The sequence below is a fragment of the Atractosteus spatula genome, chromosome 8 (genome assembly GCF_055471065.1).
Source record: "Atractosteus spatula isolate fAtrSpa1 chromosome 8, fAtrSpa1.hap1, whole genome shotgun sequence".
NCBI lineage: Eukaryota > Metazoa > Chordata > Actinopteri > Semionotiformes > Lepisosteidae > Atractosteus > Atractosteus spatula.
The window spans coordinates 31125286-31149104 of NC_142713.1; the positions used below are offsets into that span (position 1 = coordinate 31125286).

Genomic DNA, 23819 nt, shown 5'->3' on the forward strand with positions numbered 1-23819 from the left:
ATGCGTTTGAATTCAAGAGCGTTTATCTCAAAACAAAGTGTTAACTAATCCAGTGTTAGATTGACATGTTACAATGTCAGTTAACTGATCAGAAATTGCCACACTTCCTCAAAGCCTACAATGCATAGCAAGTACGACTTTTCTAACATTTTTTAATATGAGATGAACTCTGTGGCTTCTGGGAAGGGAAATATTGTGTGACAGGAGCATAGCAATTAAGTTTTAGCAAATGAAGCCTATTCTTGCTGACAGAGTGCAGGACAACTTCACATTTCACCCAACACCATATGTAAGACTCTGAAGTGTTACTGTTCATAATATAAAAGGTTCAGGAAGAAACTTCAAAACCTGATGTTGCCTGACTCAGCTTGAGTTTTCAACAGTATAAGTGAACCAGTATACATCACAAGAACAGGCCTGTTGCGAGTGCAGGAGTTAATGTTTCTTCAAGCGCAACAAGATGGAATGGGCACTAACCCTATGCTTCCCCCTTTTGTTTTTTCTTTCCTTTCCACAGCAAAGGTTTCCAAGCAGATGCAAATATGTATGGAGACATGGTAAGGAGTGCTACTCTGTCTCCAGCGTTATGCAAGTCAAGTTAGGCAGTCGGGAGCAATTATGTGGGAAGAAATCTTCTTCAACACATGAACGCCTTTGGTGCAGGCTGCCCTTACTACACACTGATGAAGCCCTTGAGCTAACAGCTTTCTCTTCCTGCTTGCCAAAACAGAAGAGTTGATTTTTCAACAGTACAAAAATAAAGTAAGAAGAACGACTGTGAGACCAACAGGAGGACAACCTTCACCAGCATGCAGCTACACAGGAGAAATGATGAAGCATCCCACAGGAGTGTCACTACGTAGGAAGGTCATGCTCAGTACTAAAATTGTAATATTTTTGTTTTGACGGTGTCACACATTTCTTACTACAAATTAGGAACTACAGTACCGGACCCCAAGTACACAAGCCGGACAGACCTAAAAGACTCCAAGTCCCATAGTGCCGACGTAGGCGGCTTCTGTCGGACTTGCGCAATGCTGCAGTAAGACGCGCGGTTATTCCGTTTTATAAAATGGCGGCTTGAAGAGGGGCGAGAGTGGGGTTGGTACAGGTGAAACGTGAAAGCCGGGAACTGAACTGCTGGGATTTTAAAAATAAACATTACGTTGAATTCTATTTGCTGTTTTTTTGAGTTGACGGAGAAAGGTATGTTGTCAGAAAGTTAAGTACAGTGTTAGTGATAATTACGGTTTTAGATGCAAGCGCGCTGGAAACCGGTAAATGTTTTAATCATGTGGTTATTTAAATTGTGTAAAACAGATAACGTTTTGATGTTCATTTTCACATATTTATATCAAATGTGACTGATCATTTTCATTTAAATCCGTAAATCCATTTTTAAACCAGTCCGATCTCCTAACTCGTATGGCTGTTGCTGTGCAGTAACTGCTTGGCCGACATAGAAATATCTGGAAATAAATACTTTAGCAGTTGAATACATGAAAAGTAAGAAACTTTTTTTTATTGTTTTGCGTGTGATTTTGACTGTTGTGTTTGCTGCAGACAGTAGCTAATCTACTTAATTGCATATGTGATTTCAATTTTACCTACCTAAATACCTGACTAATCGTATTAGTTTAATATCCATTTTCCGGCATCTCCCGGAATGTTGACTTCGTGGATTGTGAAACCGACATTTCTTCGTTACTTTGAACATATTATTTTGTAATGTGGCTAAATTTGCCTTCCAAATCAGTCTGACCTTTTTAACTCGATCTATACCTATTATTAAGCCACATTCTCAGTATGATCGGGGACAGGGTGCCAGCATCCAAGGTGTTTTCTTTCTCCTGTGGGTCAGGATTGTGTAACCGAGATTGTGCATTTACTCAGTCCAGAATTTACACACAGCCAGGCTTTCGTTAATGGAAAATTAGGCACAATGTTACACGACACGCTTCATATCTTCCCTGGTCAAGGAGTAGATGAGTAGGATTTTAAAGAGCTCTGTGGGAAGATGGATTTGCTGTAGAAACACTCCCAAAGGATTTTCTTGAAGAAACTGCCCCTAGTTTTGGTTTGGTACTACATTCTCAGGCTTGAGAGAATAGCCTGGATCTGTGAAAAGGAGTAAAGCCATGCAGTTATTACTGTATGGCAGAATCTATGGCCGGATCCTTTATTATTTAATCAATTAAGTTGAAAGTTCAATATGGCAATAAAGAAGATGCTTTGTGACCTCAAAGTTCAGCAAAGCAGTGTATTTGAGGAGCCATGAGATGAGTGTCCCTGTTTTATATTACACAATCGCCCTCATCACTGAATTATTTCGTAATATTTTTGGGGGGAAATTAATTTAGCAACTTTCGACAAAGTTTATAAAACTAAGGAAGGGAAACTTACTGCCTGGAAGGCAGGCACCTTGGATATTTTCCACCTTCTAGATCTTTTTTTTCTCTCCTTTGTGCTGGATGGTGTTTCTGATGCACAGTGTGTTCTGTGGACATTTGTTTTAAAGGGTTCAAAACCAACCAAAAATTGAAGTGAGCTTTAAAACTTCTACATCTGCAAACATACAGCACTGGCAAACATTCTTGACTTGTATTATGAGTAAGATGTTTATTAACCTTCTTGGAGGGAATCTAACATGTTAATCAAAGCGTGCAGAAGGCTGAAGAGCCTGAAATGAATGTGTTCTTCATTTTTTATATGAGTGGCGCCAACTTGGTTTTCTCCTTTGTTTTAATAAGAGGGGTCATTTAAAACATTTTGAAGTATGATTATCCTTCTGTGGAACATAATGTATATATGCATTCAAGAACTTGATTAATACAGTTCTGAACTATGTAGGAGAAATCGGCAGTTGTAACCAACAGCTAGGGATACTTCCAATGGCACCTGTGTTTGTGTAGGTTTTAATATGTAGGATTTTTACAGTTTTGTTAGGAAAAACAGGTTACAAACATTACAGTATATTAAAATTGTATTATCTTTTGATGAATGTCGGACAATGATTTAAAATTTAGCAACATCATTTTGGATTAGCTATGAATTCAACAATTTAATTTGCTACGCCATCCTTTGCAAGATTACCTCAAGATGTCCGAAATGAGGACCACTTTCATCCTGTCTAGCAGTTCTCAAAGTTGGCTTTGGGTAGCCACTTTTAGAAATTGAAATTTTAGCTATTATATTTCTAGAATTTGTAAGATGTTTAGAATGCTTCATGCAGATCAGTCATAATTAAATAATTGTTAAACATTAACCCTGTGAATTTCAACTATTGATTGTGTCCATTTAAGATTTACATTGCAAGAACAGATCAAATGATGTGTGTGAAACAAATTGTGTATGCTTCTCAGTTAATTTGTTGCTTTATTTTACTTTTTGTCGTGTTTGTAAACAGTTCTCAAAGCAGTAAAGAGCAGGGAAACGAATGGAACTTGGCTAAAGCAGCTGAATTATGTCCCAGGGCATAACCAACATGTTTAATGTCCAATTAGTAGCAGTGCTCCAAGAACATCCATAAACTACAATCTACTAATTGCACATTTTTGTTAGAGGTATTGTAAACTAATGATGCACTTAATATTGATTAAGAAAGAAACATCTGTGTTTTGCAGGTAAAGGTAAAAATGTAGCTGCAAACTGGAGTAAACTAATGCATTTTTCCCTTTCTGTGTTTCTTACCTTGGCTGTAGAGCTGTGATGGCAAAGAGGGTAGCGGACAAAGAACTGAATGACCGAAACTGGGATCAGGAGGATGAAGGAGAAGAGGTACGTTTGTACTGTATTTATAGTAGGTCACATCCAGCCCTCAGGGGATTGATTTTGTGGGTAGAATAGGTGTGCTACATTTCTTAAATCTAGTTTCTGAAATTTCCCTACAAGGGAGAAGATGCCAGTTTGTACTTGTATGTCAAGGTGAACTTCAGACAACTTGCCTTGCTCCGTCAAGATCTCTGTATCTCAAAATAGTTTTCTTTTTTCCCTTTTCCACTCTCGCCTTGCACTCCCTTTGATATACTGAGCTAGAAACACATTGTTCAGGGAGAAGAGCACATGGGAAGCAATTTGTGCAGCGAATCTGTCAGAACTTGTGTGACTAAAGGTTTCAGTTATTCCAAGGGGATTCATGACATTCCCAAATACACTTTTAAATCTTAAACTTTTAAAATGTCTTGGAACCTCAAAGAAAACTTAATACCTTTAAATATGGAAACATGCCTTTAATTTCTAAACGGGTATTTTTGTTTATAAAGTAGTACTGAGCTGTGCATAAATGAGAACAGATTAAAGAACACGGGTTTGCTGTGTATGTCATTGCTGTAGTCTAGCATGACTTCTACTGGTTGCAAATATATTCTGAACATAATTTTAACTGAATTTCTTAAAAGAAATGCTGTACATTCCTGTTTGTCTGAATAAATACATTATGTGAATCAATTTCAGCATAGATGTTTCTCTGGATAGCCTGTATCAAAGTATAGTATAGTTATTTGTATAAGCAGTAATTACCAGCTATAATCAGAGGCCTTCTAATTTCTTAATTGCAAATTTACATTTCCTCCTCACGTTAGAAAACGCTTTACCATCATGATTTGGTAACTCTGTAAAAAAACCTGTCTGCAGAAAATGGCTGATGCATGTGCACCATGTAGCTTGTCATTCTTTCTTCCTTTGGAATTGTCAGCCTTGTCGCTGGATGAACTTGTCCATGTTTCTCAGTGTGAAGAACAGGACACTAACTTTGCACAGTTGATACTGCAAGAATCACTGCATCCTCCTGATAAGCATTTATAGGAGATCTGAGGAACTTTGTCTCTATAAAAATATTTTTTCTTGTTTACAGGCTGGGACATTCTCTGTTGCAAGTCAAGACGTCCTGAAAAATAGGGCTATTAAAAAGGCCAAGCGCAGAAATGCAGCAGCAGAGGTGATTTCACAGATTGTCCTGTTTAATTAACATGCCAAAAAAATAAGGTTCCATCTTTGTGGTTCGTTTAATACAGATTTTTGCATTAATGATGGGGGTTGTGCTTCTACGGTTAACCCTCTGTTTAATGGACTGTTGTGAGGAAAGGTATGTCCAGTATTGTCAAGTGTACTTTTGATTTAAAGAACATACTATTAAACTAGAAATATATACAAACTATACGCTTTCTGGATCTTTTGACTTATTCGGTAAAAATGTAGGGACAAATGACAATTGGGTGTACATGTACCTTTCTAGGATCCTGGCTGGTCTTTAGGACCTTATCTCCTTGAAACAGTGTATTTTTGTGGGCATTGAAGTTATTTAGGTTATCTAAATTAAGATCGAACTTAGGGGTAGGTGGTATACCGGTAGAAATATGTGCCACAATATGGATTTGGCTATACCGCTTATACCGGTAGAGAATGGATTTTGATGTTTACATAGATTTGTATTGTCGCAAAAGGGAGTCAGGAAATTTTTACTATTGACCCATCATAGTTTAAAATTCTGCCGTATTTTAGCTCCAGTTATATAATTCTGAAAATGTTGATCTTGCTAATATTTCGAAATCTGGTTCAGAATTATTGATCTTCGGTGGTTCAGACGTCCGGTTTATGACGCATCTGAGGTCATTGCGGCCAGTAAAAAGTTGCGGGCCTCCTCTTCCCTTTTCCTTGAAAACCAACGCATGTGTTCGGTTTGCCCATCTGCAAACACAAATAACGCGGAGAACTGGAGAAAGGCAGCGTTGGCGAGACGGGAACAAGCGCCGAAGTTGTTGAAAAGAAGGGTGCTTCATCAGTTGTTTGGAAATGGTTAAGATGTAAAAAGTCAGACCACGAGCAGAAAACGGTTATCTGCAAACTGTCGGGCGCCGATTTTAGCCGGAGGCAGTAAAGCAAGCCACCCCTTCTATTACCTAAAGACGAAACATGTATGCGAGTATGAGGAAAGTACGAGAATGCGCTCCAAATCAAGCAGTTCTAGTGTTGGTGTGAATAAAAAAGCCACAACGCAGCCATTGCTGCCCGAGTCATTAACTAGTCGTTGTCCTCCCACTGCTGGCTTTTTTTTGTCTTAAGGACATTACACACGCCATAACCGTGTACCTGTGTAAGAACTTGGTGCCCATCCAAACCGTTGAGGGAGATGGCTTTAAGGCAACGGTGAAAAAACTGGATTCGCACTATGTAATACCAAACCGCAAATATTTTACTCAAACCGAAATCTCAAAGTTGTACAGCACTCATCGTGATGACGTGGAGCAAGATCTTGCCAGTATTACACACTTTTCTACTACAACTGGCCTGTGTTTGAGCCGCACTTCGCAGCCATACCCGAGTCTGCACTGGTGGCCACGTTGTGACCTGTCACAGATCTGTACTCAAGCCAGAGACTGTCGACAAGCTTGTCTTTCTGGCATGTCATCTGTAACCTAAAGTCCAACTTACTGTGTGTGCAGTGCACCCTCTTTTTCAAATGTTTACACTAAGCATCTGTTTGAATATTTGAGGAGTTATTACTTTAATGCTTGAATATTTTTGTAATTTTATTTTGTTTTATGAAGTATTGCATATTTAAGTTTATAAGAATTTTATTTGAAGTATTACATATTTACTTATTTAATTCATTTTCATAAGTCGATTATATTGTTTCAGTTCTGCAAAATAAAAATGTTCTTAAAATGTTCAACTTCTACTTCACTTCAATGTGAAACTTCAAACACACTAAAGGAACAACACAGTAACTAACCAACAGTTAATAATAACCTAATAGTTAACTCCAGGAAATAAATATTATCCAAGTATTAAAGCAAAAGTTAAAGCATGTTAGATTGAAATTATAAGAAAAAATTCTATGTCTTGAAATATATCGTTACTGTCCAAAATTAAAATTAAACCGTGCTATAAATTTTAAGCCGTATCGCCCAGCCCTAATCCTACTTTAGGGTCTCAACCAACTCCTGCTATTCTCATTTGCAGTCATAGTACTCATTTAGGTAATTGCGGATGCTGTCCAGGCTTCATTGTCTGTGCTGGTGGAGTGGAGTGACCTTGCGTGACAACATTGAATTCAGTGCCGTTTGTGCTCAAGTACAGTAGTTTTCCATAAAAACACCAAAAGCATCACAGACTTCATAATTGAAAAGAATTGTCTGGTGGATTTTTATGAAAGTCGAGACCTTTCCCAAGCTTTTGAGACATGGTTCTAAACTATGTAAAAGGACACAAGGTTTTCTGGTGTGCTTTCTGAAGTACTGCTTTCAGTAATACTTAAATTGTCTATGGTGTCTGCAATTCCAGGTTTTAATAAATGTATGGGTTACTTTTACTACATGTAATCTATTACCTCTTAAAACTGTGTATGGCTGTAAATATGATGTATAAATACATTGTACCTCATTTCTGTGTACTGGTTTAGGGAGAGAGTGGTGGGAACTTCAAGGGTTTTAAAGGCTTCACTCTGAGTGCGTCTGGGTCGGCAGGAGGCTTCGCAGGATTTGGAAATGGTTCTGCACTCAAACCTCTGTCTAGCCTCACCAATGGAAATGGGAGCTCATCCAGCACACCCTCCTTTTCAGGATTCAGCAGCACATCGGACTCAAAAGCCACGACTGGTAAGCGCGTTGGTCTCATAAAGCATGTGACATTAGACAAAAGCAATGGTTCTACTCTGATCTGAGCTCAAAGTTGTGCTCTTTAAAAAAGTATCCTGTACAGTTTTAGACAAATGCCTTTGTAGAGCGAGGCTGACATATGATAAAATCTCTTACTTGTGTAGCTGTGCATTTATGCCTTAGTCTTGACTTGTATACATACTTATTTCCCTAGCCTTTGATGTGAGATGCCTTATTCAATTTATGTAGGTGTGTATTCTGGAGATATCACATTTTATCCATTAGAGATGTTGGAATTTTCCCCAGTCCCCTGCTTTTTAGTACAGATTGATCCTCATAGTCTGGATACTCCAGGTTTGGACTGGTGATGTCGTTAGATGGCTGGGATTGGAATGCCCCTAAGCAGTAGTGCATAATAGATGTGTTGGCAGGGTTTGGTGTGCTTTGGCCAGCTTGCTAAAGAAACAGTGAACTTTGTGATTTACCATTTGTCTGCAGCATCACTCTGATGGTTGATGCCAACACTCCTCTAGGCAGTATTATACTTGCATTGATGATGCACAATCCTTGTCCTTCCTGTGCTAGTTTAAGGTGTGCAGAGCTGATCAATTTTACAAGGGGGGAAGGGGTTATAAAAAAATTAGACAATAAAAAAAAAATTTCATGTTGTTCAAATTGAGATCCTAAAGATGCACGTCTCATTTTGCAACCAGAACCTTTTTGCATAGAGAGCAGGGTTATACACCTATCACTCTGATCCAGAGTGAAATGAAAACTGGCCTACCACCCACCCTTTTTTACTGGAAGCTTTCGTCCTATTACAACAGCCTGGCTGTTGCGTTGCTGGTGTAGAAGAACTTCTGCTTTCTGGGTTTCTCTCTATCCTGCAGTTTCTGTTTGAATATGAGTGCTGTTTTAAGGCCCTCACTTCTGTAAAAAAAAAAAGTAGACCTAATATTTATACAATAGAATGAATTGCTTGGTTTTAAATGCACCTTGTTAATACGGTATGGTTTGTGCTGAGTACACTTTGGGTATATTAAAATGGATTTTAAAACCTTATTTGGTGAGTAGTGCTAATGTAAACAAGGAGGGTATATGTTGTATCAACAGTGAAAGTTTTCTTATTCTCAAATTTTACTTTTTATCATGTATTCTTAAGTAATGTAGGTTTTATAATTCTTTGTTCACATCTTAATAAAAAAACACTATTTCTAGGACTTTTCAAAGACCTACTGGTGAAAGATCTGCATTAATTATTACGATGCAAATTTCTCTTTGCTCACAGAAAGAAGCTGAAGTTAAATCATGCATTCCTAAGAGCTAGATTCTGAGACTGCTAGCTTAATCATTTAACTGTAGCTTACAGCGAGGCAGATGAGAAGCTGTCTTGGGAACTCATTTGAAATTCCTCAAGGCTCATTTGTGGTTATTTATAATTTAACCATATGTAAGATGTATGGTCTGTCTTGAGGATATGAGAAGACGGGGTGAAAGTCCAATTAAACACTGGATTGTCAGCGGTGCGTATAATTTCATTAGTATCCAGTCATCTTGTGGAGTTCTAGGCAATGTCTTTCTTTTTTTTGTCTTCTCTAATAGGGTCATTAACATTCAATGGTCCTGCCTCCTCCCAGCAACAGAGTAATGATGTCAGTAGACAGTCGAACGGCGTGACTCAGTCCAGCTCTGCCCCCTCGTCTCAGAGCTCCAGCCGTTGCAGCCGCGAGTACAACAGACAGCTCACTGCCTTGAACTGCTCCGTGCGGGACTGGATCACGAAGCACGTCAATGACAACCCCCTGTGCGATCTCAACCCCATCTTCAAGGATTACGAGAGGCATTTAGCCACCATCGAAGAGAAATACGGCGGGAGCTCTGACAGCGGCTCCGAGAGCGAGCCCGGCAGCAGGCAGGCAGAGGCGCAGCCGGGCTCTGTTCCCGGCTCCTCTGGCGCGCCTCAGCAGAAAGCCACCGCAGCTTTGTTCTCGTTCAGCAAGGAGGAGAAAGAGAGCAGCAGCGCTCCCGCCCCCAGTGCCCCCGCTCCTAATGTCACCTTCAATTTTGGGCAGAAGGTGGACAGCTCCGCCCTGGGTCCCCTGCCCGCCAGCAGCACACCCAGTTTCTCTTTCTCCAGCCAGGGCACCAGCTCTTTGTTCGCGAGCCAAGGCACGACTCCAGCCTCAACTTTCTCTTTCACCAGCGCTAAAACCAGCGTCCCCAGTGAAGAGAAAACAAAAGGTACCTTTTTATTTGTTTTAATCTGTGAAAATCTCAGCAGCACAACTTTTTTCTTTCTCCATTTTTCAGTTTTTTTTCTATCATCTCAGAAACAAATCGGTGAATTTCGCCATGCCTGGGACCATTCGCATTCCATTAGATTGTTTTTTGGGGGCAGAAAAATTAATTTGATAAAGAAATAAGTCTGCTCCTGAAGAGTTTAGATGTAATTATATTGTGGTAATGTGCATTTTACCTTGCTTGTCTAGGTGGCTGCATTAGTTTCAAGAAAAAGCTTGTAGTGTTACTTTTGCTTCTAAGACAGTGCCCTTAACTCTAATTGTCACTGAAGGTACAATTGCTTGAGCAGTTTTTGTTTATCGAGGTACTTCTCACATGGCAGCCAAGGAGAGTGTTATTTGATTTAGCCTGGTTATTGCTGCATGACTTGCAGAATAATTAATTCCATCAGTTTGTGGATACTAGCTTGATTGTATGTTAATTTTTACCTGATTAAAAATTAAAATTAGCCCTGCCTTTTCTTTTAGTCATTTTAATCTCTTTTAAGCTATATATACGTTTCCAGTAAAGCTAAGTGAAAGTGCTCTTGAATTTAGAACACCACGGCTACTTTCAAAGCTTTACGTGCCTTAAGATTTAGTCTGAAAAAAACCTATTCAGCGTAGTTTTAGTGTCTTAAGATATAATGCCTTATATAATGCCTTTTTTGTGTTGTACCTACTGGCTGGATGCCACTTCTTAAATATGGATGGACAACTTAATTTGGCTTTTTAAGATTCCCTTCTCTAGATGTGCTAAAGTTATATTTTCTAACAAGTGTACTAGGTTTGATACTATTTTGTCTAAAACCTATTTAGTGCAAATGGGGAATTTGCTGTATTGTCTTCAGTTGTCCTTTTAGCTCTCCTTTTTATCGCATTAATTGTGTTACACAAATTCCACAAATGCTGTAGTAATAGTGTTTATTAAATTGCTACTTGGGCAAATCCATTATTTGTAAAAATGATTAAGATTGTACTTATAAAAAAATGCATTTTATTTATAACAGGTTATCCTTTTTTGTGTTGTAACTTAAATTATCAATAACATGAATACCTGTTTTTATGGACTCATAGCTGTGCAGTACATTAGAATAAGCTTCATTACTTGTTTTGCACATTTGTTTTAGAACATGAACTGTTTGGGAAGAATGTGGTGGCATTTTACATCCAAGACTTTGGAGCTTGTCTTTGATCAGGTGTTTCAAGGAATAGTGTGGCATGGTAAAAAAACCTAAATGTTCACAAAGTCCAAGAAATAAAATTGTATCTTCAGGCCAGGGCAGTGTGGTTATCAGTCACAACTGTGATCGATCAACGTGTGCCACTGGCATTTCCAGGTTCGAATGGTGGCATAGTGCCACACGAAAAGTGGGACATCAAATGTAAATGCAAGACCAAGTTTACATTTGGACCAATTAAAAAATGTCCTGCTCTCATATCGTGCAAAGATTGAAACGATTATTGACAAGTAGTTATACTGTGTTTTAGTTGTTGCAGGAGTATGAGTATGAGGTGACATAATGCATTTGCTGCACTGTGTAGAAATTGCTTGAACTCCCAACCAGACTGCTTATATTCAACTTCACAAAGGTTTCTGAAAGTTAGATAGTACAGACATCACAAAATCTCTAAATACAACATTCTGCTGGCTCAGATTTTTGTAGCATTATGCACAATTTTTAAAAATATTACCGTTATTGTGTTGAAATGCATCTGTGATCGATGTTCCTACTTCAGTCAATCTTGAGGTGCAAACGGAGTGCTGTGAATCCTGAATAGATCGAAGATGCAACACCAGATTCAAATGAAAAGATCTTGCATCTGAAGCCGATAGATTTTTAAGCCCCACTTTTTAAAGCCCTATTGTTTTTTTTGTTTTAGGCCGTGGCGTACTGAAAACTGAGGTGCAGTGCCTAAATGCTTCCAGCGGTTTCTGACTAGATCTTTTTCTTCACAGATGAAAATGCAGGAGATGAGGAATCTGAGGAGCCCCCTAAGCCTGTTGTTAATGAAGTGAAGGAAGATGATGCCTTCTTCTCAAAAAAGTGAGAATGAATTCCCTTTTAATCATCCTTACTGTGACAATTGTTTGTGCATGTCTCACTGGAAAGTTTTTTCTTAACTTATGAAACATAACCAGTGTAGTAGTGGTCTTCCTAACCTGACCTTTTAAGGAAATGTAATGAACTGTTACTAGAGTTAGTGATTTAAGTCTGCCAGATCTTTTAAACTAATTTTATCTTACATTTTATGTAGTCATCCTTTAATATGAGGAGGGTGGCTGCTCTTGAGTGAGTCGGCAAGCTGCGTTATGAAAAAATAAACATTTAGAAGGCTTTCGTCTGTGGAAACAAAGGCTTTTGTGTTATTAGGTACTTTGTTTTGAATTCTCAGTTACGCCTGAGAACTGAACTGTAGTAAATGTATGGCTTAGATGTGACTAAAAATCCGTCCTGTGCGACTGGAACCTTTCTGAAGTGTTATGGCCCGCGCTGAAGTTCAGGTTTTTGTTTCAACAGAGTTTTATTTTTCATTAAATACCAAAAACTGTTGAGTAAAGGGGAATGAACCTGATCCAAATGTCAATGAATTTATATTCTGAAATGGCCATTCCTGTTTTCTGGGGGTTCTCTCCTCGATTACCTGTTTGGAATATTTTCTGTTTCAGGTGCAAACTGTTCTACAAAAAAGAGAATGAATTTAAAGAAAAAGGAGTTGGAACACTTCATCTGAAGCTTGTTGCAGACAAAAAGACCCAGCTTCTAGTGAGAGCAGACACCAATTTAGGTGAGTTAATTTTTTATAATATTGTGTCATGTCATGTTTGTTTTACGTTGTTTCAATAGCTAAATAATGGAGTTGTAGGTACTGTTTGAATTGCATTCTCTGTGATTCAATTTCAAGTATTGTTGCATAATTTAGCACAGGAGAGCACAGATTATTTGGAACTGTGGGGCTTTCCAAATTGGGTCCGCTTGCCATATTGAAGGAATTAGGAGGAATATCCTCACTTTGTTTCTTTTATACTGAGAGTAAGTCTTTTCACATGTATCGAGAGTTTCCCCATCACCCCACTCATCTGCAGTAGCTGTGCAGCTGTCGGGGGTTGCAGCTTAAAGTTATTGAAAGTTGAATGTGACACGTGAATAATCATGGCACGTCCCCTCCTTGTCATAACATGGTTGTGAGGGTCTGGTTCAGATGCAGTCCAGTGATACATAATATAAAAAGTTAACCAGCAACAGAACTGACAATGAAGGATTTTCTTTTATCCACATAATTCTAGTGCGTAGAAAGCTTTCAGTTCTTTATCACTTGACGTTCTTAGCAGCTGCCTTAATCTGCCCTGAAAATCCTTGGTTCTATTCCCGTGGTGTTTAAGGTGACAAACTTGAACAAACTTGAACTGCAAAGAAATAAAAAGATGGAGTTGCCATTACACGAATTTCAGAAACATTTATCTGGAAAGGTACAAAAGGAAGCAGCCTCCCAGTCCTTCTACATTATTATTCTATTGTGGAGATTTACCTTGTCATTAGAAACATTCACTTGTTAGCGTCTAAGACATTGTCCTGCCGAGCCATCTTAGCTCATGGTTTAGGAGGCCTGAATGCTTGTAATGGCCTCACCCCTTCAAACAAGCTGTATTTTTGTCTTCTGGGCAGCAGGATTTGACTGTTTCAGAAACAGGAAGCAAAAGGCTCTCTTTGACTTGCAGCAGCTTGACATTGGATATCTTACCCTGTTTGGTACCAAAATTCTTTATAGCTGATGCGTAGAAAAGTTCTCTTTCTGTGCCCTCCCCAGTCACCAGAACTTCTGCACAGCTTTTCTTGCTGCAGACCTTTCAGTCTTAAGTTTGAGTTTTAATCTTTTATTTTTATCCATTTTTCATTTGATTGTTTTAATGTGAGTAAATAGTGTCTCAGGCTGTTGCTGCCAGATAGTCAAATGGGATATTAAATTTCAGTGTTCTTAGGATTTTCTTGTTTTCCCAAACTGGAGTTTTCACTGTGCTTTTGTAGTGGTCAGATGCAATTTACACATCAACTTAAATATGTCTAGTAAAATCCTCAATTCATTTAGGAATGGACCGCTTAGTGTTCAGGTTTCACAGTCTGTGAAATTGCTATAATTTGTGGTTTGTATTTGTTTTGGTCTTTAGTATTCTTGTAATTCTTACTTGTTCTCTTGCATTAAAACTAAAATTATTTTTTTTCTTAGGTTAGACCTTGCTGTTCAATAGAGCTTGTAAAGCCTTACATTTTGAAAAAGAAACTGCAGTAACTACAGTGTCCTGTAATTGTATCTTTATAAAGTGCTGCTCTTTGGTAACATGATTGTATGAGCAGGTGAATTTTAGCATTTCACCTTTGATTTCTGGGCTGTTTCCTTCAGCTCTGTAAAACACTTCATTCGTGATAGCCTACAAACCTTAGTTTTATATAGTGTCCTGTAGTACTCCGTATTTTCTCCAGTGCCTTTACAGCTCAGCCAAATCCAGATGACATTAGTGTCTATTGTCTTGTGAACCCTTTTGTTTGAAAAAACACTAGCTTTCTAAAAGGGTTAAAATTTTGCAGCAATTAAGTATATCCATATTTGTACACTTCATTTTTTAAGAGGTGCTCAGCAGATTGAGAATAAAAAAATCATTTTTATATTCATAGTTCTATGGAATTAGTACAACACTCACTCCGTAGTGTTATTTTACTCTGATTTCACATTGGTTCTATTTGTGCCAGGCTTTTCCAAGATCAGGGTAATTTGTCTAAAACAAAAAGTTGAACACGGCAGAACATGACTCTTTTCTGTTCTATAGGAAACATCCTGCTGAATATTCTGTTGCAGTCCTCAATGCCATGTACAAGAATGGGAAAGAACAATGTCATGGTGGTCTGTGTCCCCAATCCTCCAGTGGATGAGAAAAATCCGACGGCACCTGTCCCCATCTTAATCAGAGTTAAAACAGCAGAGGATGCTGATGAACTACACAAACTCCTCATGGAAAAGAAAGCATAGCTTAGAGCCACACTGCACTATGATAATTGTCTGCTTTTTTCCTCTCTGGTTTTCCTTGATTCTGTCCAGTTTTAGTTGTCCAGTGGTATGGGATGCAATGAAATCTGCAATGTTATAGCACAGTTTATATTGCTGTGAAAAGTCAGATTTTTAAACATCTTGCTGTAATCTGATTTACAAGATTGAAAATAAAGGACTCCCCTGCTTTGTTGCATGCATATTTTAGAGTTTTATAGTTATAATACTGTGAAATTTAAATCCACGTTTAATTTGCCTCGAATCTGGGCTATTGGACATTGATTTGGCCGAACTCTTAGCTTGGTAACTTTAAAGATTTGTCATCTTTGAAACGTGAAAGGGATGGCTCCTTATGTACATCTGTTTTAATTCAAAAACAAACAGTATGACCTGCCTGGATTCAGTAACATTCCAGTGATTTTTTTTTCTTTTGCTGCTATCATTTAAGTAAATTGGAATCCATAACAGTTAATAAATTTTCTTGAGCAGTTTTAATTTAAAATGTCAGTGGTACTTCATTCTTTTTGACAATATTGTGCCAGAAAACCTGTAACTACCTGCAACTATGGGAATCATGGCTGAATATGACTATTGTACAGTTGAATATTTTATACTTCTGATAAAATGGAAGTCCGTTATTGACTTGTCTGAAAGTGAGAGACTTTTGGCGGAGTCTGAAGTGACCTGCGTGTCCTTTCCCCTTGGATGTTTGCAAACTTCTCCCGTTTATTATTGCACCATTTAGACACTGCCTTGCATTTTATGTCTTTTGTGACTTAGCCATTTAAAGTTCTTTTACTGAAGCAAGTGAGCTCATTATCAGATTGAAATGAAATACAGTTTAACTTTCAGGTTTTCACAGGTTTGTATTAATTGTTCATAGGATATCTGTAGTTATCAGGGTTTTGATTAGAACTTGAATTACCTAAATTTAAAGCGTAAAGCATTGATTCCTGTCTGTTAAAAAGGAGTTTAATTAAAATATTTATTATAGCAAATTATTAGTGTTTGACCACTTTGGTCTACGTATTTTATGTACAGGATACTGATAAACGTAGTTGGCCTATTCGGATAACGTTGACCATTAACCATGCACTCTGGAGCAGTGAAAATTGGGGTGTCCGCTAACATGCACAAAGACCACATATGCCACAGGGCACCAACTGTATCAGTGTCTGCCAGGCTTGCTGCTCAAAGAACACGCTGTGCATTCTGTTGTACAGCCAAAGTGATGTCCGTGCCCTCTCGGATGTCTTGACCATTGTAGCGTTTCATTGCTCCATGATTCACAAATTTAACGATGGTTCGAATAAGCGATCTAACTTCATAAGCATTCTGTATATTTGTTTTGAGAAAAATGTCAATAGAATTATTCTGTATTTCATAGCAATTTCTGTTCCACAAATTGTCTTAATTTTCTTGAGGTTTATTGCAGATGAAAGTCAGCAGTGTGTCAGATGTTTAGTTTATGGCAGTCAGTATTTCAGAATGGAACTCATTGATTTTGTTTTCAAAGTGACCTTTGTATTGCCTTTGTATAAGTACTGACCTTTATGCAGAGGTGCCCAATATGTTTGTAATAGCTGTTTACAAAGTGATTGGTGAATAAACCATATTACACTTTCTTGATGTTGCTTTCTGTTTAGATTTAAAATTCATATTAACTTTTTTTATCTTGTGATTGCACATAATCCTAAATTTTTAACGACTGTGAACATTTTTGTATCTAAACTGAATTTGATCTGTGCCCTTAACAGATTGTATGTATACCTACTGTATATAAAAACTGCCACGTGCAATCAGTCTCAAAAACTCAACTCTTACAATATAAGGAGGAGCTGTTCATGTCTTAAGTTTACGTTTTATTATGAACACTTACAACTTACAATAGCAGGAGGCCCAGGGACTAATCAGGTTTATGGGTATTCTGAAATGCCCACTTGTGATCTGATTACACATGATCTAGGTCACTCTGTGGTCTTCTGCGGTCCAGTGAAGGTGATTGATCTCTAAGTGCCCTTTTGACTATTTTAAGCAGGTATCATGTATACAAAAGAATTAAATTTTCTTCAACCATATCACACTTTAATTACAATTCATAATTGGAAGTGAAAATACGGGCAGAGTCTGCAGTATTTTATTCTCTATATTTTAAGCGGTTTATCATAGCATTTGCACACACTTGAAACGCCAAACATAAAGGTAAATATTGAAAGTGAAGAAACTGAAAATTCTACCAATATTAAGCTTCAGGGTAAGCACGAGAAGTTCTCAACCCTTTCAACTGTTGTTCAGTTACACTGACCTCTATAAACGTAAACTTTTGCAATTGTCTATGCGTCTAAGAAGACGCTCAGGTTCCACATTTCTAACATGATGAAACCATTCCTGTAAACATCTCTAAACCAGCAATCGGAACATTGTTTCTACTGTAGAGGTTCTCCATTGGGTTCCTGAGAGACCACCACGGCCTCCGGTTTTGACTATGGTGAAGTTCTTAACTGTGAGTTAAATTTTCATTTTTGGTGTGTTTTTAAATTAAAGTTTCATGGGATTTATAATTGCTTTCAATACTGTTATTGCTTTCAAAGCAGGGGAAAAGGATAGTGTTCAATGAGAAGTGGGATTGAATCTCAATGCAATAAAAAATTGATATACTAGCCTGCCACAAGGTGGCACTGTACAGTTAGCTGAGTGAAGTCCCTTGCTCAAGGATACGTCAGTAGTGCTCATACCCAGAATTTGAACTGGCAACCTCCCAGTTATACATATACACCAATTATCATTATTTTACAATACTGCTATATCACGGTTATCTTGACATCCAACACTTTTCATGCATGCAACACAGCCTTTGCTAATGTTTTGTAGCTGCTTTATCCAGTACTGGATCACAGGGGAACCGCAGCTTATCCTGGCATGAAATGGGTACTAGGCAGGATAAACCCTGGACAGGAAGCCAGTCCCTTGCAGGGCACATGCAGACAAAAACCAGGGCCAGTTTTTCCCAGAAGCCAATTACCCCACCAGTAAGTCTTTGGACTATGGGAGGAAACCTGCACATAGCACCCCAGTCCAGAATTGACTAACAATAACAGAATTTATGCTAATCACTGCGCCACCATGCCAGCTTCTTTGCTAATTACAGATTGCAAATACCTCTACTAAGGGAGTGAACTTGGGACACAACGTCAGCCAGTAAACATAATAAAAAAATTCCTCTAAAATTGACAGTAGGGGGAGCCATTGCTCTAGCACAAATCATTCTGTCATTCTGTTAGGATGACTAACAGGGCATTTTTCTTTTTTTTTTAATGAAAGCAGCTAGTGACAGCAAAGCCATGTAATAATAAGTCCTTGGTTTAATTAATTATCCTCAGCATAAGGGGAATTTTGTGTTCATTTGCTCTGTAGTTTCCAGTGAGTAGGTTGCTTCATCAGATGAGGATTATTGTTTTTGGAGCTTCTCATCTTTCTCATTTTGCTCCTTCTCTGGTTTACAAAAATGCTATATATTAGTGTGATAATGGTCATTAGTCTGCAGAAAACCTCACTTAACACCCTTTAATCACATCCACTGCAGTCAAGCAAAGCCTCAGCCAGATTCTCAAGTGGTATCTGACATCTAATTTAGTAAGGTGAGTGCCATGGATGCTTTGTTTTGAATTTTGTTAAAAGAATAGATTATTAATAAAAATAACTCATTACATTGTGATTTTGTAAACCATGTATTGTTGTGCGATATAGTGAAAATATTGTGCAGATTTTAATATTCAGTTTATTTTTTTCTCATTGTATTTCCTGTTTGGTGTCACATGTATCACAACAACCCCCCTGGCCTAATTTCATGCATCTGTAATTGCCGCTGAAGCTATCCGCTAAGGCAGCCTAACAATCATCACAGTGAGAAATGTCTTTTCCAGATTTCTTTCTTCTACTTTGTCCTGAAAGAAGACTGCTGAGCATTCGCCAGATCAAGACCAGGTACGTTTAATAATAATAATAAACTTTATTTTATATAGCGCCTTTAAAGGTTGCTTCTCAAAGTGCTTTACAGAATGAAAACAACAATAAATAAAAAGAATACACAAGATAAAACACAATTACAATACACAGAGGAGACTGTGGATGGTGGTACTAGGAAAAGCAGAGGGGTGAAGAATGGAACCAGTTAAGTAAAGGCTTTTCTGAAGAAGAGGGTTTTGAGTCTGGATTTGAAGGAGTTTAGAGAAGGTGACTCTCTGGTATCCTTGGGGAGAGAGTTCCAGAGCTTGGGGGCATAGCAGGAGAAGGCCCTGTCACCCATACAATGTAGACGGGCTTGGGGGACAGTTAGGAGACCAGAATTAGAAGAGCGAAGGTTGCGAGGTGGGGAGTAGGGCGATAATAGTTCAGACAGGTACTGAGGTGCCAAGCCATGCAGAGTCTTATAGGTGAGCATGAGGATTTTAAAATCCACACAAAAGGTGTTTTCAATTTAGACTGAAGCTCAAGTACAGAACCATCTACAGATAGGGTTACAGGATTGGCTTTACCAAGCTGATGGGGGGTGCCAATAAGCATGACTTCAGTCTTGTCACAGTTAAGATGACGGAAAATTTGAGTCATCCAGTTTTTTTGTGTCAGAGATGCAATTAGATAGAATAGAGACAGCCACATCAGTGTCAGGTTTGGTATGGATGTATATTTGAGTATCATCAGCGTTGAAATGATAGCTGAGGCCATGTGATCTTAAAAGCTGACCAAATGGAAACATGTAAATGCTGAAGAGCAAGGGGCCCAGTATTGAGCCCAGAGGTACACCAGGCTTAACAAGACCAATTTCAGACCTATATTAAGAGAGACAAAGTGACAGTGATCAGTGAGGTAAGACTTGAACCATTTGAGAACAGTGTCAGAAACTCCAAACACAGTCTCAAGACAATAAAGTAAGATGTCATGGTCAACAGTGTCAAAAGCAGCACTGAGATCAAGAAGGATGAGCATAGAAAGAGAATCAGAAGCTATTAGAAGATCGTTAGTGACTTTGATCAGAGCAGTTTCTGTGCTGTGAAGTTAACCCCTGGTGAGTGTGTGTACTCATCAGACCTGATGCACAAGCACACCGTGACTTAGTGCCAGTGTGTTTGAGCGCAGCCCAGTGTGCACATGAACTTTAGGCACTTGTTGGGATAGGGCCAGCCTTTATGGTTTGTCCTCAAGACAGCCCACAGAAAAATCCCTCTCAGAAAAAAAGACAGCAGCTAAGATATCGCTTCTTTATGAGATCAACAGAAGGAAGAGATAAATGCTTCCCCGTGATGGATATAAGTTTTACATGTCTGAATGTTTTCAGTTGTACCACAGTCAGGTGAATGTCTTTGGCTTTGTGGGCACCTACTTCATATTAGCAGCTTTATTTATATTCAAACTTCAAAAACATTCATATGACATGTGGAGGGCACTGTACAGTTATACAGTATGGGACATCCCCTTCAGACTACGGTTATATTATTATTATTATTAATATTATAATTATTATCAGATATGTTCTGTTTGAGCTTTAAGGAAACAAATTCTATGGGTATGTCTTTGTTTTTTGAAAAATGTTAGACCTCACCGGACTTTTATTTCTGTCTGATAAAAAAAAAAACCCTCTGTAAACTGAAAGCTTTAACCATGCCTTTTGAAACACAAAGAGTCTGTTTTAAAAGAACTTAAGTGGAAAGTGGAAACCCTTTCTTTATAAGCTTTATTGTTCATGAAGAAATCATCAGGCACATGACTTTAGTGTTGTATGTTATTATAAATTAACAGGCTATTTTGGCAGATTACATTTCTGTTTGAAGCTTGCACTTTACAAATATTTACACACTTATATGTTGTTTTTATGAAGTTCCTTCATGTTTAGTTCATTAAGGAAATACCTAAATTACACAATCAACACCTTTTCTGGTAATCTGTAATTTCATAAATGTAAGGCAAAGAAAGTATGGGTCTTGCATGCACATCAAAGTCTTGTTTGCTTTTAGCTGCACATAAAAGAAGTCTCTATCAAAGGAGAAAGCATGTGGAAATCTGCATTATAACAGAGCCCAGCTAAATCTTGAGTGGCCATAACTGATGTGCAATCACAGCAGCTGCTCCAGAAGATGAGGTGATCAGACTGAAAAAAACTAAATTATTGATTTTTTTATTCAGTAATTTTGAGTGCACAACGCAAAACATTTCAGGGTTGTTCAGCTTCCTGTTTAGTATTTTGGGTTGTGTGGCCTCAGTATATCATGATTCCCCAAGCACTCGGCAAGTGTGACCAACACACCTAATACACGTCACACTTCACAATGTAAAGATGGCAAACGTTCAAATCCTTGAACCTGAGGGCGTCTGCAGATTGTCTCTGGTTAGTAAATCCAACTAACCATCAAAAGTGATGTTATACTTTGTTTTTACTTTTCCAAGGGGCTTGTTAACAGACATTGAGATGCCCACCTTTAGAATAGCATAACTTGACAGAAGTCTAATCTTTTTAAAGCAGTGACAATAACCCCACTCAGTCGGTTCCAGTTGACCGGGAGAACACACTAACCACCCTACTTACCAGCGTCCCGACCTGGAAAGAGACTGAGGCTGCTACCAATGTCAACCAGTTATAACCTGTCATATGCTCAATTGGGACAGGTTATCAAAAAAAAAGATTTTCCTTAAAACTTGTCTTAGAATTCTTTTTGGTTCTTGATGCTCTTAACAACCGGGACGTTCTTGTAAAAGACAGTCTCCGACTGCTGCAGGCACTGCTTTTATAGAGATCTGGTGATTCCTGGTGCCACCATTTCAGCGATTTCCTCATGGGCATGTGAAGAATGGGTTTGAATGGTGTACCCGCCCCTGTCTCTAGCCTCTATATAACATCCTTAAAATGTTTGCACCACTTATTATTGCTGGGCCACTGCTGGATTAATCCTGCCTCTCTGTAGGCTTTGTGGTCCGATTTCAATTGCATTACTCTGCTACAAGGACAGAACCTTTATTCTTTTACCTATTTTCTGACTCATATGCATCAGCCTTTATTGTTAAATGAGTGAAACTGGTATTACATGAGCAGCCCAGTTTCCACCTCTGTCAAGTCAGGGTGAAATTCAAAGGAGAGCTGTTTTTTTTTAAATGGCTTGTTTATGTATACATATCTTTTTCATAGTTCTAACTCACCTTAATATATAGGAATCCATCCTGAGCCAGAATATTAATTAGCTCCTTCATTTAATCTCTGTATACTTGTTGCTTTTTTTAATTTGACGGCTCTGAGCTGCCAAAAGCTCCTTCTACCACAGACCCGTGTCCACTAGAAGTGAATGTGTGCTTGAGGCAGAACAACACAATGCATTTCTCTCGCGCAGCTCTGTGAGCCAGTAAGTCAATCGCCTTATGTGTATTACACAGTACTGTCACTAATGATGTGGTCTGGCCTTTTACTGAGCACAAGCGCTTGCAGAAAAGGAGTGGGGAGATTTATGTGAATTTCCCAATGTTTATCTGATCACTACCAGGAAGCCACTTTTTCCGACTTGAGAACCACTAAAACCCAGAGTCTAACTCGGAAGCACAGGGCACAAGACAGGATGCAGGGTCAGCACAGGGCACGGAAGCAAGCACGCACACACAGGAACACTTCAGACACCACTGAGCCTGCGCATGATGTCTTGGGAAGGTGGGAGGAAACTGAAGCAGCTAGAGAAATCCCACATGAATGCAGGAAGAGCAAGCAAGCACCATACCGAGGGCTTCCCAAGACGTGAGGCGTCTGCCCTGACCATCACACCACCCCACTGTCCCAATTATTCTCATGTCAGGGAACCATAGGCTACTGGAAAAGATATTGCCTTTCTCGTACTGTCTACAAGAGGGGTCTCCATCCCTGAGCCCCCGTCCAGCAGGTTGTTTTGTTGGCCATTATACTAACAGCTTATAATGACCTGGAACAACTGCACGGTGATCCATTCGCAGCTGTTTTTTTAAACAATGTAGTGTAAAGATCATGTGGAGCAAAATATCAGAGTACCTTTCAGCCCTCAGGCCCCAGACTTTCCCTAATTAAACAAATTGGTCAATGATTTCTGTGTGTCCCTAAGATTTAAAGATAATTCAGTGAGCCAAAAGACAGCCTGGACTGCAGCCTCCAGGACCAGGGTGGAATCTCCATAGATTACAGGTGTTTGAATGATTCTTTCCACTTTTGAAGCTCGGCGTTTTCACTATCCAGATGTTGGCAAATGACATGCAGCTAAAATAAATCGTGATCCTTTGGGATTTTGTCTTCAACAGAATTGCCTCCCCTTTGAAAAACTGTCAGAAGTTAGATGGCAAACAGGAAGATGGTACTGAACACTAAGCAAAAAGAATCCTGAAGGAGAAGACTTGCGCCGTTTGACAGGTAGGGAAGGAAATGCAGCTCACGTTTACGGAGGATGTGATCAATAAACTGACCTGCCTCTTCCCCCCTAACTTAACACTGTAAATTCCAAAATGAAATGTTGACGCAGTTTCACAGATTTTAATCATGTAAAAAAAAACTAATTCTTTGAGAACTAGAAAGGCGCCTCAAAGGGAGCTTAGTATAATGACAAATGAGCATGAAACCAATCTGATGGTGATACACAGCAAACACTGGGAAAAACTCTTCTCATAATCACTAATCCAAAGCTTTCATTTTTTTGCCTAAAATCTATAATGCAAAACATCTTTTCATACTTTCCATGCAAGAAATGATGCTGACATGACATGTTTTCACACTTGAAACACAAGACATTAAATGTTGCATTTTTGTTTTTACCACACACAGTGCTTTGGTGAAAACTCTGCAGCTCTCCCTTCTCCTCGCCAACAGCAAATTGAAGATGCACATACAGTAAAAGACGTCCTCTGA

General features: G+C 38.7%; 1 protein-coding gene across 2 annotated transcripts; it reads left to right on the top strand.

The window, feature by feature from the left end:
- The first annotated feature begins 1057 nt into the window (after positions 1-1057).
- nup50 (nucleoporin 50) lies at positions 1058-16541 on the top strand. 2 transcript variants are annotated; one of them, XM_088923368.1, is made up of 8 exons: positions 1058-1206; positions 3702-3777; positions 4853-4936; positions 7400-7595; positions 9198-9836; positions 11835-11922; positions 12546-12664; positions 14700-16541. In XM_088923368.1, the coding sequence occupies exons 2-8, from the start codon at positions 3709-3711 to the stop codon at positions 14897-14899; spliced, it is 1395 nt and encodes a 464-aa protein (XP_088779494.1). In that variant the 5' UTR covers positions 1058-1206; positions 3702-3708; the 3' UTR covers positions 14900-16541. The 2 variants fall into 2 exon arrangements, with proteins under 2 accessions (XP_088779494.1, XP_088779495.1); XM_088923369.1 differs by lacking the exon at positions 4853-4936 and having other exon boundaries at positions 1063-1206.
- The last annotated feature ends 7278 nt before the right edge of the window (positions 16542-23819 follow it).